A 20,288-nucleotide genomic window follows, 5' to 3' on the forward strand; every position below is an offset into this window, starting at 1 on the left:
AAAAATATTATACTATAAGAGCTGAAAAACAAACGCTAACCTTATTTAGCTTTGTGCCCGACCTCTCTGTTCTGCTTAACATTATTGAATAATTTTGATTTGCTGCAAAGTAAAATTTTGTCCGAAGTTCAGTTGCATTCCAAATTACCCATCTTCGCCAAGCAAACGAATGACGTGACTTATACACACGCCATAACGCCGCTTGACAGCACAGGGGTACATCATATAAAGGTTTTAGGGTGGTCTGGGGTATAGTAACAAGTCACTGACCTTTATCTATTTTTAAACAATTCTGATAAAAACAAGTGGGGTTTCAGTAATAAGTTCAGTAATTTTCCCTCATGACGTCAGAGTGTAAAAATAGCCGTAATATAGGTCATATTCATGCGCTTTGTTGTAGGTGTTCTTATTTATGAGAGGATGTAGAAAGTGGATGGGCTTTGCCATTTTGCACTAAGAAGTGACGGGCTTTCATTTTCCCGTCTTAATTCCATTGGAGGCGGAGCTTACGCACCGCCCCAAAAATCATTCGTTTCTCTGCACATGTTTTGACTTGAAGTATTGAACGGCTATCGTAATGTTTAGATGTATATTTCAAAATGTATAGTCTTTTTTTTAAGATTTATGCTTTTTTATTTGTCTTTATTTGGTACCTTTAAGATAATGAAATAAATATGTTATATTTTACATCAATGCAAATGTGATATAGACTGATCTACTGTTTCTACTATTTCTCCAAAATACGAAAAAATGGACAACCTTTAAATAATATTTACTTTATTTACAATACAATAAGTGTTTTTTTTTTGTTTTTTTTTTAAATATTCAAACATAGTAAACAATATTTGTCCTCATCTGATAAATTATCAAACTCGTTCAAATTCCTTCTTATATATGTTTACAAATGAATTCAGTGGACTGAGTAAAATAGGTTTCTCATCAATATAATACAATCAAATCTAGTTTTATCATTACATCTAATTTTTCACTTCTCCTTGTTTCTATGACGGAAGTTACACATATTTAATAAAATCTGTGAAATGGTCCTTCGGAAGCCAGAAATGCAACCAAGAAGAATAATAGCAGACTAGGTTTGATTTAGTCTGTTCATGTTCATGAAGTTTGCCAAAGTTCTACGAAAATGAAACGGTAATGCAACAAATTCAGTTTTAAATTTAGTTTGTAGGATTTTTAAGTTCGTATCTTATTACTACCCTTCCCTCTTATTGAATCATTCCCTGTTACTAAGTGTTTTCAGTTGTTAATTTTAATCACTAGCAACAGTAGTTTTCTTTGCCGTTGACATTTTCCGTACAAACCATTTGCAAAACACATTTGCCAAAAACAAAAATATTGTTTTATCATTTGACAGTTGTCGCAGATTTAGCCCGTTTCTTGAGTTTGCATGGGAATGATATTTTGTGTCTTCTGTTTCGATGCATTTTCATTTTCACCAGAACGTGCCTAAAATGAAATAAACGTTACCTGTAAATAATTATATTCAGTGACACAATACAAGTATATACTTGTTCTTCAATACAATCCACTAAGTGTACCGTCAAAGGTACTTGAGTCTACCATTACAAGGTTTACATGGTATCTTTGGTCAGCTAAATATTCTAAACTATTGAATGATAAAGTTTGTACAACTCAAAGTTCATGCTGAATATAGATATGTCACGGGGTCATTTGTCTTTTCTGTTTTTTATGTTTCATCAAGGTATATATCATGATATTCCACTTTCATTTATCATTAATAATGGCTAGTCTAATTATTAAGGGTATCCTATTTGCAAAATGGCCAAATGTTTTTAGATTTCCAACAAAACAAACGAAATATTATGACAATTACTATTTACATCGTAGATTTCAAATGACAATGAACTCTTAACTGTACCAAAGATCTATAAAAATAAATAGATGTGTATTTTATACTTCTTTGACTGTACAAACTATAACATCACAGCACATATTAAGTGATATTTTTATGTATAAAACTCCTCATAAGTAACGAGTTTTAGATGCGTTTTGTGAGATTTACTGAGAAACTACTTTTAAAACTATGAGAGTTTTAAGTAAGGTTACTGGGCCCAAAAGAGTAAAATTGATACAGTAGTTTCAAATTCATAATTGTTGTAAAATAAAAAGATCAATTTAATAAATTTGGGGAATGTGCCTTAATGTAGAAACAAAATACAACCATCATAATGTTTCAATTTTCAGATTCATTTTAAGATTTACTTAACAAAACCAACAATGTTCTGATCATTTTATAACACTTCCAAAGAGTAAAAAACATAATAGTTTCTCCACTACCCAATCAAGTACCGATCAAGCGATCAATGAAGCATGCACAAATAAACTTTTACCTGTGACATGCCTTGGGCTAATTTCCACTACCGGACACGGTTTTATGGCTCTTTAGCCTGTGTATTGCTGTCAAATCAAGCCAGTTGCGCTGGTGTATAAATTTGTTAATTGAGGGGCCCATAGTAATAAAAATCGTAACTAGGCAGCCAGCTGTGGGGGGGGGGGGGGCCGGGCCCCCTGGCCCCCCCCACCTGGACACGTGCCTGCATTATATTCATATTCATCTCCTATAAACCCCATAATTTTCATTTCATCACTAAATCCAATAGAGTCCTATAACTAACATGTATCTAATATAGGTGACGGGCCTCCGTTATTTACCTAACCGCCAATTGTTTGTCACGCATGCGCACATCAGTAGAGAGATTATACGTGAGGACGTAAAATCTTTGTGTCTCGACTTATTTATTTATTTGTGTTGTTTGCGTGCCCCTTTCAGGTAACCTATGTACATGTTTAGTTATATAAAGCAATGTTCTTCATTTTGCTATTCATCATTTTCCATATTTCGTTGTATTTTGAAATTATGCATTTGTTGTAATGCGCACATCAGTAGAGAGATTATACGTGAGGACGTAAAATCTTTGTGTCTCGACTTATTTATTTATTTGTGCTGTTTGCGTGCCCCTTTCAGGTCACTAACATACAGACCTGAAGAGAACCTACAAATCCCGACTATCTGAACGGGTAACAGATAGCCTGTTCAAAGTTTTCATTTTCTCCTCGTGTATCTAAAACACGAGAAAATATCATGGTAGCACAATTTACATGTAGATCTATATACTGTATTGTAGTAACGTTTTAGTTTCTATAATAAATAAACGAATATTGTTGTAGATCTATTCCGCTTTTTTTAAAATAAAATTAACGTTCATCCGGGATCGTAAAAAAATGAAGCTGGATTAAAATTTGGATTTTCTGTAGACTGTACCTTATATGCCATATGCTTCGAAGTAGTTGCACATCGTCAACATTAAAAGCACAAGCTTTTCCGCTACTATAACGGTGGACAACACGATTACCAGCGTAAGTAACAACGGGTCCGTGGAACTTTTCTCACAATCTGACATATCACAGTGGCAATCTTTTGGCATATCAAGGTGATGATCGAAATCTGAAGTCGAGATTGTATTGGTTAATATTGATATAAATACAGTCTGTGTCTGATAACTTCGGAGTGACTATTTGGACGAGTCCAAGTCAGGGGGGTCATCGATACTTATCATTATCTAAGTGTACACTTTTATATTATACTACTAACTGGAACGCTTACTTTGAAGTAGAAGATTAGTACCGGCCGTAGAGCGTTACATGTGCAATTCTTTCCATTGTCGCGTTGGTTCGAATCCCACTGTGATTTATACTTTTTTTATATCTTTGTTTTTTATTAATGTTTTAAATACATTTTTTCAAAGACAATTGAAAATATTCAAAATGCAGTAATACAGCACTACGGTATACAATGACGAAATATGGAAAAATGATGTCGCTTGAAATTTGTAGTATGCATTTATCACCATTCTTATACTGAACAATGTTTTTCTTTGCGACAACAGACGTGGACGCCTTTGACATGTTGACTACACTAAATACTGGCAATATACCAGAGAAGAATTTAACCTGCACGAAATTTCCGAGTGTTTTCGTGACTATGCATTCATAAACCGATGTGTTTACACAGAGCTGATTGCTGGTCACCTTTAAACAGAAATTAATTTAATATATTTCTAAATATATTAATATATTTCAGGAAAAATGAATGATTATGGTGGTTACCCTGAAGGAGAAAAAATAACTTAAAAAAAAAACCACCTACCGTGATTCGAACTTACGACCAACATAATTCGACATTTCAAACATTAATGCTTAACCACTGAGCTACCGGGACTGACAGACGTGTTGCAATAAAATATACCTAATATTATTGTTTATGTAAGCTGCTTTACCTATTTTGTTAGTTTTATAAGTCCAGAAAACATAAACAAACGTGACGTCACTCCGAAGTTATCAGTCACGGACTGTACTTCAAATATGATAAATATGAGTAGGTACACTTGTAGTAAACGGCGAAGCCATTTGCTAAATTATCTAATAATTTTATGGCAATAGTGCATTTCAGAAAACATTTACTTAAGAGCTTTCGTATAAGTTAGGAAAATATTTATATCTTGCTGAGAAATCCATTTTTAATATAATCATATACTGTATGTCTCCAAATAAGGGCATCAAAAAGATTAGCATTTGAAATGAATTTATTCAAATTAACGTAGATAGTATCTTTTGCTGCTGCTCTCACGTATACATTAGCGCACTGTCATAAATTATGTCTTTTGTTTTTGTTGGGTTTAACGGTAGCTAGCATAATTATATAATGCAGGGGTGATGAAAAATAATTCCGTTCCATTTGATATAAAATCTATTGTAATAACTTGAATAGAGTGCAAGTTCCCCGAGGCGTTAACACGAAATTCCGAATGAAAACGACTGCATTATTCAAGGAATGTTTCTGAATTTAAATTATATACCTTCTATCATTTGACGTGAGTAAGATGAAGTCTTAAGCAAATCCATTCAAAGATAACAAAGACATAGTGAAAAACATAGAAAGTGTACCCAAAACTCTGGACACGAACGATGGGCGCCAATGATATCTCTCCACAGAATTCATCTTATACAATTTGTTTCAAATAAATACGTTTTCATTGCATGTCAACTTGTCAAGGTCACAGTCAAGTGATCCCTAATCGCTTGGGGTCATCAGGTAATTACACGGTAGTCTGAAAAAGAGCTAAATCCCCCGCCACTGGTATGGATAATTGAAAGGTAAACATTTGACCTTGAGCTGTGACCTTGACCTTGAACTGACATGGCTAATCAATGAATTCTTTACATCGTCTTGATGAGGTGATCATTTGACCCAAACTTCATGAACATTTAGGAGATGCAGAGTGGGCACAAAAAGGAAGGCTCAAACCTTTGACCCTAAGTTGTGACCTTGACATTGAGCTGACATGGCTGATTCATCAGTTCTGCACATTGTCGTGATGAGGTAATCATTTGACCCAAGTTTTATGAAAGTTCTTCAAGGAGTTAAGGAGATATAGAGCTGACACGAAATGGAAGGCTCAAACCTTTGACCTTGAGCTGTGACCTTGACCTTGAGTCGGTATGGCTGACTCATAAGTTCTGCACATTGTCTTGATGAGGTGATCATTTGACCAAAATTTCATCATTATCCTTCAAGGGGTTTAGGAGATACAGAGCGGACACGAATTGGAAGGCTCAAACATTTGAAATTGATTTGTGATCTTGACTTTGAACCGACATGGCTGACTCATGTATTCTGCATATTTTCTTGATGAGGTTATTACCTGACCCAAGTTTCATGAAAATCCTTCAAGGGATTTAGGAGATACAGAGCGGACACAAAATGTTACGGAAGGACGGAAGACTGAAGGACGGAAAGACGGAAGGACGGAAGGACAGACGAAGATTATTCCTATAACCCCACCACTCGTGGCGGGGGATTAAAATATGATTTTAAGAAGTATTTGTATTCCAAAGTAGAAAAGATGTTATTGAAAAAATAACATACTTGGGCAGGTATTTAGGCAGAACTGACTCAAGGTGTTCTTGACCCGTCCACAAATGTACGCACATTTGTAGCATCTGCTCTTGTTCAGATACATACTTATTCCACAATCCAATCTTGAATCTGTTTAATACAAATTGAATACAAACATCATACAATTTTGACAAGAAGTTTAATCATTGAATTAAATTGCGTATAGTAATTATGTAGATACAAATATAAACCAATAATTACCTTCTGTTGAAATTTAAATGAGCAGGCATTTATTATGTATATTATAAACATTTGAATACAGAAACCATGTATCTAAATGTCATAAGACTTTATTTTCCAACTCTTCTGCCTTAGATGATTTGTTGTGGTATTAAGTATATTTTTGACAAACTATTTTAAACACTTACTTTGACAAGATAAATTCAGGAAGTGTTCTGTCTCATTAAAGAATTTTTCATCATTTGTGCTGTCAGTTATATATAAGTGTTTTTCATCTGAGGCCAAATCTGTCCAAATATTTTGCGGTTGTATCATTCCAGTAAATACAACGAATGTGTTTACTATCATTAGAGCTTCCAAAGCTTTCTCCTCGTTGTCTAAACGTGATATATCATTAACTAATAAGAACAGTTGTATATCCATATCAGCTGTTTCGTGTCGACTAAGGGCATTTTTAACAGTTTTTCTCAGCATTGAGTATGGAATTGCTTCTTTGGTAAATGAAAACGTGATTCCATCCAACTCGTTTGTCCATCCTGAGTCCTTTCTAAAATCAAGCTCGTTAAAATCGCCTGTTGTTTTCAAAACTATATATGAACCCTCCGGCATATTATCTATCAATGCGTATAAAAAGCGTTTGTGGTACATAAAACTTATGTCCTGCACATCCGTGTTTGTATCCCATACGATGACAGCATGAAACTGCGAGCATTCTGACGAATGGCCAATTGTGGTCATACCTGAAATAGACAGTGCCATTACTTGTTCTCAGTTAATGCTACTATATTTAAGAAAACTCATAGTAACTTAGAATAAATAGTGTTTACATTTTGTTTTCTGGTTTGTACATTTTTTTCAGCAGTCTTTAGGACTATAGTATTGGAGGGTCCTCCGTGGCCGAGTGGTTAAGGTCGCAGACTTCAAATCACTTGCCTCTCATCAATGTAGGTTCAAGCCTTACTCGGGGCGTTGAATTCTTAATGTGAGGAAGCCATCCAGCTGAATTACGGAAGGTCGTTGGTTCTACCCAGTTTGCCATCTCGTGATGAAATAATGCACGGAGGGGCACTTCGGGTCTTCCTCCACCACCAAAGCTGGAAAGTTGCCGTATGACCAATAATTGTGTCTTTGCGACGTTAAACCCAAGACAGTAATAAATAGTATTGTTTCATCTGTTTAGAGATTTAAAAAAACTTTATTAAAGTGGTACATGTGTGTATTCCTTTAAATTATGATATAAAGATACAAGAATTTTGCGGATAAAATTTCATAAATTGTTAAATGCCACCTTGAACAGGTAGGTGATGCTTTATTTCTTGGCAAAATATGTGTTATATAATATTATTTAAATCATTATTTTGAAGTGAATTAAACAACAGATTTACTATGACAAGTGTGTTCTATAATAACTTAATTATCAAATCTAAGATTTCTAAGCTATTCTATCGGATGCACTTTTATTCAAAAGTTCTATGCAAATAAAAGTACGAAGTATATGATTTATTCATTCCTATATCTAACATGTTGTTGTCTTAGTAGCATTTATAAACATATTAATAGATGTTCTTATTCAAATTCAAAATATCGTTTAAAACGACATGGCCGTAGGGGGCAATTTTATCTTATTTCAAAAAGACCTAGATCTAATTTTATGTTATATTACAACACTTGTATTACAGTAGCAAAAACTGATTGCTTTTCTATTACTTTGGATTGACAATAATTGAATTAGAGAGAAAACCTATATTCTTTCCGGTTTTACTTACTATCGTCACCTCAGGTAAGTTTTTAGACAAGATCGTCTCTTAGTGGGCATTCCTTTATTGGCTTGGACCTATTTTGTTTACGATTATTTTGAATCCCCGAATATAGATTAGTGTAATAGAAGAAGCCGAGAAACACAATCCATTTAAGGAGGAAAATATTAAAACTCCAACGATTGGTCAATGCAACCTTTGCTGTCCAATAGATGGTTCGCTTTCAACCAGGCATTTTATTTTCGGTTTAAAAAAAACACAGTAGCTTTCCTGAATACAGAAAGCTGCTTGGTCCCTAGTTTAACTGTGCGCCGTTTTAGCTTTACGAAAAACAACTTCCTGTTTTCACTGTTTGCCTGCCTATTTTCAGTTAAGGCTTCCTGATAATGTTCACTCACTTGTGTTATCAAAATGAACGAAACAGAATGAAAGTAACAAAAAAGGAGATTTTGAGAGTAAAACTAAAAATGAAAAGGATGCTTCCGATACGAACAAGGCAGTCTGAAAGACAGCTAAATCCCCCGCCACTGCTATAGATAGTGAAAGGGTAAACCTTTGATTTTAGCTGTGACCTTGACCTTGAACTGACATGGCTGACTCATAAATTCTGCACAACATCTTGATGAGGTGATCATTTGACCAAAGTTTCATGAAAATCCTTCAAGGGGTTTAGGAGATACAGAGCTGAAACTTTTGACCTGCAGTTGTGACCTTGACCTTGAGTTGACATGGCTGACTCATGAGTTCTTGATGAGGTGATCATTTGACCCAAGTTTCATGAAAATCCTTCAAGGGGTTTAGGAGATACAGAGCTGAAACTTTTGACCTTCAGTTGTGACCTTGACCTTGAGTTGACATGGCTGACTCATGAGTTCTTGATGAGGTGATCATTTGACCCAAGTTTGATGAAAATCCTTCAAGGGGTTAAGGAGATACAGAGTGGACACCAAATGGAAGGCTCAAACCTTCGACCCTTAGTTGTGACCTTGACCTTGAGCTGGCATAGTTGACTCATAATTTCTGCACATCGTTCTAATGAGGTAATCATTTGACCCAAGTTTTATAAAATTTCTTTAAGGGGTTTAGGAGATACAGAGCGGACACGAAATGGAAGGCTCAAACCTTTGACCTTCAGTTGTGACCTTGACATTGAGCCGACATGGCTGACTCATAAGTTCTGCACATCGCCTTGATGAGGTTATCGTTTGACCCAAGTTTGATGAAAATCCTTCAAGGGGTTTAGGAGATATAGAGCAGACACAAAATGGAAGGCTCAAACCTTTGACCCTAAGTTGTGACCTTGACCTTGAGCCGGCATGACTGACCCATGGGTTCTGCACATCGTCTTGATGAGGTGATCATTTGACCAAAGTTTTATAAAATTCCTTCAAGGGGTTTAGGAGATATAGAGCGGACACAAAATGGCAGGCTCAAACCTTTGACCTTGAGTTGTGACCTTGACCTTGAACCGACAAGGCTGACTCATGGGTTCTGCACATCGTCTTGATGAGGTGATCATTTGACCCAAGTTTCATGAAAATCCTTCAAGGGGTTTAGGAGATATGGACCGGACACGATTTTGTTACGGACGGAAGGACGAACGGAAGGACGAACGGACGGACGGAAGGACGGACGGAAGCAGACCATTCCTATAATCCCTCCGCCACGGCGGGGGATTAATAAATCAACTAGGCATACATATGACTGTTTTCTGATACTTACTAAATTTGGTAAGTTTTTTATTTAATGTTTTATTCTATCAAATGTTATTTACTGCTATTTAGCCTAAAAGGTAACTTTGTATAGTAAAAATTGTTGACTTTTTAGCAATGAATATGTCCGGTGTTTCAAAGTGTATTATATGTACACATGTCGCCCTCGGTCATTACTGTCTTCTTCTGGCAAATATATATTCAAACACCGGATATTAAATAGCTTGAAACAACTGCCTCCTCTGGACTCTATTTACTAAAGTAGCCAAGCCAAGTTTTTTAATAAAGAATTTTTATTTCACACAATAATAATTCTTAATTTTATAATCGATAAAATACATGTTTATAAGATGCATGTAGTCATTTTCGTTTTAAAGGAACATAGTCCGAACCTCTATACGAAACAAGCCTTGCCAGTTAAAATTAGCCCAATGGCGTTGGGAACAATGCAAGTTTACTCAGATGTACTCAGATGTGCGCTGTGCGCTGGCAAAAACAAACCACAACTGGTGGAGTTTTATCGTGTAACGCATAAAGATACATGGACACATACCCGTTTTATGCGTATCCTTATTCATAAACAAATTAAACCTTAATATCAAATTTCGTAATTCATATTATATGTACTTGTAGTATGCGCCAGGAATATATGAAATCACCATCGGAAATGTGGTCGTTTTTCTGTGATCAGTAATATCGTGTTTAAGGGCACGTACCTCCAAAGCTTTTTGGCTTGAAAATATCTTTCTTTAAAGTTGAAGTATAGTCATATTATGAACACCAGGACATGAGTATTTGTTTCGAACATTAAAACTTATTAAAATGATTATCAAGAAAAAATACATGTCAAAGTCGGGAATGGATCGAACCCCGGCGGTCACGGCCTTAAAACTCCTCCGTGTTTAACCTGTTCACCACGGCGGAATATGTACTTAATTGTCGTTAAATATAAAACTTTTGTAATTCAAGACCCACCAAGACCTACTGACCTACTTTTTTCACTCACAAAAACTTCATGAAAATCATTCTTGAAATACAGGTAATATACAGTTATACTACAAGTTTTCTGATGGACAATTTAGGCCATTCCTGAATAAATGTGTTTTGACAACTTCATCTGCAAACTTATTTAGTCAATCTCTTTTCAGCATAGTTTATAAAACAGATGAATAACTATCTTAAACTGTAGAAACAAAATGTGATTGAAATTTCACTAAATATACTGATTTCTGTACATATTGTTACAGTTATTTAATAAAATGTTAGGACATTACACACATTGTCTTGGCCTAGTATATGTTACTGTTAATTTGTAACTGGATACTTGTTATTTCTCATTTTCTTCATGCAAAGCATGTATAATTACCATCATGGAAACACAAAAGAATACAGTTATTTTGTGGTGCCTCTTTAAGGCAGTTTACCTCCGATACCCCGTTAAAAACACGTTTCAATGGAAAAAATAGTGAAAACAACTAATTCTAGTGTGTTTTTATAGCATAAAACACTGTCAGTAACTAAGGTTCAAAGCCTTCTGAAGAATTATAGCAATAATTTTCAGGTGGCTAACAAAATTTTTTGTTGTTGTTGTTGTCGTACGATCTAGAGGTCAGTGCCTTTAAACAGAAATGCGTAATTTGTACTTTTGTTTTACGGTTGAAATGTTTAATTAACAGAACAGAGATACACTCACCCGTCTTTTCCATATTCCTGAAGAATATTATCCAACATATTAACACGTTTATGACCAATTTATTCATTTTTACTTACACTAGTCAGATATCAATCATTACACAACGACAAAACAGATTTCGTATTTTCTGGTTCCAAAAATAGATCTTGGAAAGGTACCAGTTTTTTGACGATATTTTTTACAATTGCCTTTTGTGTAAGAAAATGGTTTATAACAATTAAACTCTGTTAAGGTTCAATTGTAAGATATAATTGCATTCAAAACAGATTTAATTATCATAATTGCTATATTCGTTTCTTCCCGAGATGTACCAATAAAACAACCATCAAAACAAGATTTTGATTCGCCTGATACAAAAAAGATACCTTGACCCGCCTAATTCGCTTCGCTTTACCGGCGGAAAATGTATAACTGAATTGTATGAATGCATTGACCTTATTTTTGTCACTTCAGCCTCCTTTTCCACCTGTGTAGAGAATACCAAACTTGTGCGTGTTTAAACTGCCAAAGACATATAGTAACTTAGGAAATTTTGCAGAGACATTCAATTCCCAAAGTAACATTATAGCATCTCGAAGTCCCGATCTGAATGTAAAAGATCGGTGGATAGAATGACACGTTTCGTGGCATCCCGTCTGTTGGTTGGCAGCAAACATTCTCTTAAAATAAATGATATTTCAGTTTCAAGCCCATTATAACAAACCTTTTATCTTCGATTTTATCAAATTTCTACGTTTTGTTTTTCTTTTTTACCTTTTGTTAAGTAGATTTTGTACTTGACTTTTTTACTTTTCAAAATATATAATCAACAAATACTGAATCTGACGTGTTTGAAATAACTCCCCTATTGCGAAATGGCCACCTTTTGAAAGAATAGACAAGTATCTAATTTCAGAAAGAAATAGATTTCTATTTGATATGTAAGTACCTGGAGTGAACAGGTTTATAATGTATAAAATTTATCCAATTTACCCTGTTAAGGGGGTAGGTTACCTTTATATTTGTATGTGCGCATGTCCAACCGCAAGCTAACGTGACGACTTACGACAAACTAAATGTGTTTGGATATTCATTCTTCTGAAAACAAATCATGAACCTGTCTCCGATCTGATGCTTTATGGTTTCATAATGCAGAAATAATAAACAAATTGCCACAGAAACGCTTCAAAACAATGCTGCCTTAAAATGACGTCATTGACGTCATGACGTTACGTATCAGTTACCGCGCAAAATTAATAGCTTTTATTTAGAAAGTACGTAATTCTGAGCATTTTCTTTATTTGAACTATTTTCAAATAACAATTATTTGCTCAAATATTTTAATGAGCCTTTTGCTCTGATTAATAATCAATATTTTGCTTCTTTTATGTAGTTATATTAAAATGTTTTGCGGAATGTAAGAAAATGGATGATGGTAACCAATGTTATTTGGAATATAGTTGGGTGAAAGGGTACTTGTTATGGCCATTTTCAAATAAAAAAACTAGCAGTTTGATTTGTAATACCTATTTTTCAGTTTCCGTTAAAATTTGTTACTTATATACTAAAAGCTAATACTAAGCTCTAAAATGTTCAAATTTCAGTAGAAAATTGTAGTTTCTTGAATGGAATTGATGTTACCATGGAAACGAAGCCCGTGACCTGTTATCTAAATGTAAAATTTAAAAGCGTTGACACTATCTATATAAGGAACACAGCTTCGGCTTTTTATTTTCATTTAAACAATATCCATGAGTATAATAGCAGCATGCTGAACGATTTTTCCATGAAAAATGCCAGACGAAGGGTACTGCTGTAAGTATTTTAAGCTGTGAAATTTGTTTGAATAAATGCAAATAACATGAAAATATAACTTACGTTAGAAAAAAATATATTTTAAAGCTACATTAACATGAAAGATAATTTTATTCACTATCTTTTTAGAAGAAATTACGACAAAAGCAATATGCTATTTTAAACATCTCTGTTGCCATGGTTACTTTAAACGTTAAGAAAAATAGGGTACCGTGTAAAGTGCTTAGTATTTGGCTTATAATAATACCCAAATATTCCATGTTGGTCATTAACAGAATGGCACCGAAACGGTCGAAAAACCTCGGTTTTATACATAGTTGTTTAGAAATGAGAGAAAATGCGTTACCATGGAAACACAAGCCCCGCGACATATATATTTTAAGCTTTTATTAAAAAGCTAACGCGCATACCAGTAAAATTATCAATTAAGAAGACTCTATGGATATCAATGAGACTGAAATACACTAAGAAGTGTTAAGTATCCGTATTTTCCTTCTTCTTTCTATACAAAATACCTTTGGAGGGTCATGTTCTTCAAACCTGGATACAAATTGAACTTGAAGGGACAGAGATAAACGAAATCGAGATTGCAGCAGTTGAAACATCATATTACACGAAATACAAAAAATTGCTGCTGTTCAACTAATTTGAATTTACCCTTGTAACAAGGTAACCTACCTCCTTAACTATTTCAGTTGCTGAAATACTAGATAAATCATGTTTAAACAATTTGAATTAAGTTAATTAAAACATAAATCTGTTCAAGGGTGTAAAATTTATTTGTTGTGATATATGTGACGCGCCATGACATTTTGGGTCCAAATTCGGCGTTACCTCATTTGAGAAAATATCGATTAAAGTTACGTAAACATTTCCGTGTTTTGCAAAAATAATTCCATTTCTTTAAAATTTTTAAATGATTGATAATTTATCGCCCTTTGAATCGACACGTCATTTGAAAACATCGAAGGTCGCGGAGAAAATGAAACTACCAAAAACAGTTATTTGATGATTTATATCGATTGTATAAAGAATGACAGTTAACGAATCTCAAGGTAAGTAAGTATTTTAGCGATATGTAGGGTTTAAAATATTATTTGAGTTCATATCGACTGTTTTGTCCGATATCTTTTCGAAAAATAGCCCGGATTTGACACTAATGACAGTTTGGAGGTAGCGCATTTTATTTACAAGTGTCACTGTATTGTAGACTATATATTATTTGCTAAATCTGCCATGAATTAAACTTTTTTCAATCGGTTTTGACTCTTATTCAGTAGAATCAGTCTGCATATTATGTCACTTTAACTATCCTCCTCTTAAGCAAAGTACCTTTACCATTGACCCCACAGCGAGCAACTATCGATGGATGGAACTCCCCTTGAAAATGATGCGCTTTCCTTTCGCTTTTACATTGTGGCGCCGTTAAATGTCGCCAGATCGCTAAATGTCGCAACCACCGTTAAATGTCGTAAGGTTGAGGTTAAATGTCGCATCTACCGCTAAATGTCGCACCTTTAACGTTAAATGTCGCAAACATTTGCCCACCGTTATATGTCGCAACACCAAAGCTAAATGACGCACTTCCTTTTTGACACTATGGGAAAGTTCACATGGAAGCTCTAGGGTAGAGTAGAGACCGACTCTATACTCGATAACCCACTTGAGCGGTATAAATTAGTACACCAATCGTACCTTCCCTGTTGAAGAGCTGAACTCTGCAAACACCACGGCGAGATAGGGTTTACCGGTTCCTTGCTTTTCAACACAGCGCTCAGTGTGCCGGGGAAAAACAGCTTTAGATATTTTCAGGGCCCAATTTTTGACTGGTCGGCTACTTTAGTGGTGGGAGCAAGTATCATTTACACAACAGCCTACACTTCTCTGGAGCTCCGATGTGACATATATAAACAATTCCTTGTGTAAATCTAAAAAAAATACGTAATTAAAGTGAATCTTCAACAAGTTAAAGCATACCAAAAGTTCCTTCTAGGGCACATCTATATAAATATATAATGATCATCTTGTAAAAGTTTGGTTGCAATGTCTGTTTTATACTGCCAAAAAATGTCAAGTAGGTATTTACGCTAGTTATTATTTAACATAAATTGTTAAATCCAACAACAAATTAAATCTGTTACCACTTTCAGTTGAGTAAATACGGCAATAAGACATTGACCCGGTCAATCCGTTATGATTCGATGCGTGAATTTGTTACACATAATTAGAGGGTCGCAATGGGGTTTGTTTTCACATAATAACCATGCATTTGAAGATAACGATAATATTTAGTTGTTTACATGTAAATTTGTTTGTACATATGTTATATTCTTCAAGAATGGAGGAAATAAAAGAATCAGTCAACCATCCTCGGGTTTAGTCATATGTAATCAATGGACGCGTTCAGTCAGAGAGTCGCCTCAATTAGGAAAGAATAGTTTTAACGTCAGAGGTTATTTCTAAGGTCACGGAGTTTGACTGGCCAGCTTGTAATGACAACAGCTTTCGATATCAGTAGCTCAGTCAAGTGTGACTAACCAAACTATAATATTCCTTCTCAAGAGAAGGAATAATAATACGATAATGTGGCATTAACTTCAAGCCCGACGGAAGTCATACTAATACATTATTGTATACTATATCCAGGAAGAAAAAACATGTTTATGTTGTACAAATAATTATCTTAATAATAAGTGATGTTACGTATAGAGGGCCTTGGTGACCCTATATCGCTCACCTGAGTTCCACACCTTGCCTAAACAGTCACGCAAGAAAAATATCTATGAAATTGTTTTGTTATAGGGCCAGTCTTTTAGAACAGAAATATTTTGAAGTTTCTACTAACGAGATACGATTTGGTAATGGCGTTGTGTCTTTGTCGGGGTTGGGTATGGATGGGGAACGGGGTGCATGATGACTCAGAAGTCTAGGACACAAATACCAAGACAATTAATATAAAATATATTTACATTTATTGAAGAGGTAGAGGGAGGGGTTTTATGCGTGGGGGAGTTGGGGGGGGAGGGTGGGGAGAGAGAGAGAGAGAGAGAGAGAGAGAGAGAAAGGAGGATACTGTGGGCAGGGAAAACGAGACTAAGCCAGACAATTTTAAGAAACTAAAAGTAAAACTGTATCAAAATGCTCGGTCATACCTTAAATAATGTACAGAGGGACACATGGGATCTAGAAAATCTTCGTTTCTACAACTACACTGGTACAAACACCGTAACACCATTTAGGTTAACTTGCTGCGGGTATGTAATAAGTGACACGGACAGGTTTAAGTCTCACGTGTGCACCCCTTTATCGGAAGGGCAAGATCGTACAGTTCAAATTACTCGCATGTGCATCAAATTGCGATTGAATTTCTTCCAACCTATAGGGGTTCGATCCTTTGGTGACAAGACATTAATGTCGCATATATCTTACATTTTTCCATTATAAAAATGTATTTTGTAGCAGCTTTTACTGAAATGAAACAGATTGGAATGGACTGGGCTAGTTTAGCCCAAATATTTGATAGAGCCGCTTGCTTTTTATACACCCGAAGGGACGTACTATGTTATGACACCGTCCGTCCGTTAGCAATTTCGTTTCCGATCAGTAACTCTTGAACCTCTTGAAGGATTTCGAACACAGATGTTCACCATATCGACCCAGGTGCAGAGCACATATTTTGGATGACTTGCTTCAAGGTCAGGATCACACTTAGGGTCAAGTTGTCCGCTCTGTAACACTTGAACTGCTAAGCCGCCTTTAAAGGAACTTGGCATAAATGTTCAACACATCGAGACGACGTGTATAGCGCATGTTTTGGATGGTTCGCTTCAAGTTCAGTGTTACACTTAGGGGTCAAAGGTCAAACCTTTGGGCGTATATTGCGATGCTCTTGTTATCTCTTGTTATATTTGGTATCGTCAAAGTAACTTGTCCACAACTGTCTAAAACAAATGTTATATCTTAGTAAAACACTGTGGTGTGTATGAGACGCATACTTATGTTGTTTCTTTCACTTATCACGAGCAATCGAAATGAGATGTTGTGCGATCGAAATAAGGAGTCGTGAGCTCAAGATAAGATGTCGATCGCTCGAGGTAGGATTACGTGTTATCGAGATAAGAAGTCGTGCTCTCGAAAAGAAGTATCGTGCAATCGAGATTTGATGTCGTTAATTCGTGATTACATGTCATGCTCTCCAATCACGCCAATGCGACACGAAGCATGACAGTATGACACGACACACGACAATGCGACACGACGCTCGACATTGATGTCACGATGTCGCGTCGTATAGTCGCTCGTCGTATCGTATGTCGAGCGTCGCACTGTTGAGCATCATGTTGTGTAACAGGCCCGGACCGTGGCCTGGGTCGAGTCCCTAACCCCACAGTTGGCTGAAAAGTGACAAATTCTAATGAAAGTTGCACCAGAATATTTTGAAATAATATTTCTCAAATTTTATACCCAAGACGCACAAGAGGTCAACATTGTATACCTATATTTCAGAATTTCCCAGGAGGTGAACCCCTGACATAATTTCATACGTGTATTTTCAAAATTTCTCTGTGGGAGAGCACCTCTGACATCCCCTCAACTCTAAAATGACAGGTGTACCCCATCTCATACATCAAAATTTATAACAAAAATGCACTAGAGCCAAGCATTTAATACCTGTATTTCAAAATGTTCCAGAGGATGAGCCTCCTAACCCCATCCTCCCCCCCCCCCCCCCCCCCCCCCCCCTAAAAAAAAAAATGAAGTGGAGTACCCGTCAAGTTCCTCAAAAATTAGACCAAAAAAGCGTCACAGGCCAACATTTCATATCTGTACATAGAAACAATCCCCAATACGGAAAGAGGCCACTCTCAGACCTACTGCACACCGCTGGTGACGTCTTTGTTCTAAACTTGTGCCCCCACCCACCCCCAGTCAACTATTTCTGCATTCCAGCCTTCTGTGTAATGAAATTCTTCAAGGTCGATGCGATACAAGGCGCGACATGAAAGGTTAATGTCTCATGACCTAAACATAGAATCACGTAGTCCTGATATTGCATACTCATGCATGCAAGCATGCACTCACCCAATCTTATCTCAAAGTTGTAAAGACTGTTGAACTTACCTTATTTTGCCGTGCGACATTTAGCTTTGGTGTTGCGACATATAACGGTATGCAAATGTAAGCGATATTTAATGTTACAGGTGCGACATTTAGCGGCAGATGACTTTGCGACATTTAGCGGTGGTTGCGATATTTAACGCCAATCTTACGACATTTAACGGTGGTTGCGACATTTAGCGACGTTGCGACAAATAACGGTGCCACATACATCATGAAAACAATAAAAATGTTGGCGAAAAGTAGAAATAGGTTTTGCTGGTTACGTTAACAGTACTATCCCCAAAGAGATGATCAAATTAACTACTAGTTTCTGCGAGCAATCAATAACGTTACGATTATTTTATGCTATTTCGCATTCTGGATCGAGTTCAATTTACAAATTTGAGTATATAAAACAGTGCAAGTATATACAGACACACATACCAGTAATGTACCTTAATTTCATAATGAAACTCGAGATTTCGACAAAATTTAATACACTACGAAATATTATCAAAAGCTAGAACATTATTTCGAAATGTGTAAAACGAAAAATAAAATCTTAAGTTATGAAAAGATTTATTGAGCATCGTGTAGCAAACTTGAATTCAAACACTTTATTAAGTCATATTTTTTTTATACGGCACATAGAAAAATCTGCTAATATTTTTTCTAACAAAACTACATTTTTGAAATACCAGCACAGTTAATATATCATTTTGAAATTCCATTCGCATATATATCAATTAAGTATTGCCTTTGCTAACTCGTCTAGTCGAAGTTTATCACAAAAGGCAATGCTTCTTTGTATTTTTGAAACAGATTTAAAATTGTTACCTGTAACTAAGTTCTGTTGATACAATAGAACAAGCTATCTTTCTTTCATGTACTCAGTCTGCTATTATGTACATGTTTAATTACGTTCTATTCTTCCAACGGATCTTTTTACACATTTTATTAACTGTTATTAAGGCCTTATAATGATGGGACGCTAAACTTTTTAAATAGATAGAACAAGAGTTTTCGAAAAGGCAGAATGTATACCATCTTTTATGAAAAGACGTGCATCAATACTAAAAGTCTAACACTTAGACTAAAAACTTCAGAACGGCAAAAAATTCAAGTTTACAGCACCTATATATATGTGGAAATTTTATTAGGTGTTGTCTGTTGTTGCTAAATGCACATTCATACAAAGTTTAAGGAATATCAGAACATTTTGATCTAATATGAGAGGAACATTTACATGTTTACTTTAAATATCACATTAAAACTATTCCATTTATAAACTAACCCGAAGCGAGACACACTCGGATCGGATATGTTTACAACGATTAGCTTTTTTATCATTAAAGTACCCACCTTCATTGAATTCTCGTATTTGATTCGTTAAATAGCCAGGAGGGTGTAAACTATGCACTGCCATAATATGTCTCTGTCCATATATGACATAGTGTATTAACTGAATGTCTGTCACAGATAAACCAATAGAATGAAATCATTTGACTACTTCCTGGTTGTAGTTCATTATATTTACGCTACAGCGAAGTTAGAGCTATGTTAGCTGCTTTTTAACTTGTTTATTTAAGTAATGCTAGTATAACTCTTATTTAGTTTACCCTACCCATTTACTTTAAAGCTCCCGCTTACCAAAACTATTTACAAAGATGCACTTTTATTTCTTTGCAAAGTATCAATGTCTGTGTTTTGAATCTTTGTTATGTCTCTTTTAACTCATATCAATAGACATTTATTAATATGTAATTTTATATGTTCTATATTTTTGTACATACAAGAGACTAACATATATATAAACAGATATGTTAATATCTCATATACATGAAGCAGTAGACGAAATACAAAGAAATACAAATAAAGACATACTGACAACATGGTTGATTAATAACCCTTCACCGTTCTTAATGTATGTCCTACGCAAACAGACAACATGTATCTATTATCTAGTAAATAATTTGATAGTACTAAACAATCTATCGAGTGAAATTTCATAATCCGAATTCGTTTTGTATAAAGGTAAACGTAACTAGATTAACTTT

The 20,288-nt window shown here is 35.3% G+C and overlaps 1 protein-coding gene across 1 annotated transcript; it reads right to left on the reverse strand.

Annotated features, from left to right (window-relative positions):
- Positions 1 to 439: 439 nt before the first annotated feature.
- On the reverse strand, positions 440 to 11,465 carry LOC123532044 (uncharacterized). The gene is made up of 5 exons (XM_053544921.1): positions 11,338 to 11,465; positions 6,364 to 6,915; positions 5,966 to 6,085; positions 3,302 to 3,484; positions 440 to 1,464 (listed from the first exon to the last, which is right to left on the reverse strand). Exons 1-4 carry the CDS (start codon positions 11,402 to 11,404, stop codon positions 3,303 to 3,305), a joined length of 921 nt encoding a protein of 306 aa, XP_053400896.1. The 5' UTR covers positions 11,405 to 11,465; the 3' UTR covers positions 440 to 1,464; position 3,302.
- Positions 11,466 to 20,288: the final 8,823 nt, after the last annotated feature.

This window comes from Mercenaria mercenaria, chromosome 6 (assembly GCF_021730395.1).
Source record: "Mercenaria mercenaria strain notata chromosome 6, MADL_Memer_1, whole genome shotgun sequence".
NCBI lineage: Eukaryota > Metazoa > Mollusca > Bivalvia > Venerida > Veneridae > Mercenaria > Mercenaria mercenaria.

What these genes read in the sequence shown, in the direction of transcription:
- LOC123532044 (XM_053544921.1), bottom strand. Translation starts at nt 11,404, where the DNA reads ATGAATAAATTGGTCATAAACGTGTTAATATGTTGGATAATATTCTTC. An exon ending in CCTGAATTTATCTTGTCAAA is followed by an intron (nt 6,086 to 6,363) that starts GTAAGTGTTTAA and finishes TGTATTAAACAG; the next exon opens with ATTCAAGATTGGATTGTGGA. An exon ending in CTGCCTAAATACCTGCCCAA is followed by an intron (nt 3,485 to 5,965) that starts GTATGTTATTTT and finishes TCTCGACTTCAG; the next exon opens with ATTTCGATCATCACCTTGAT.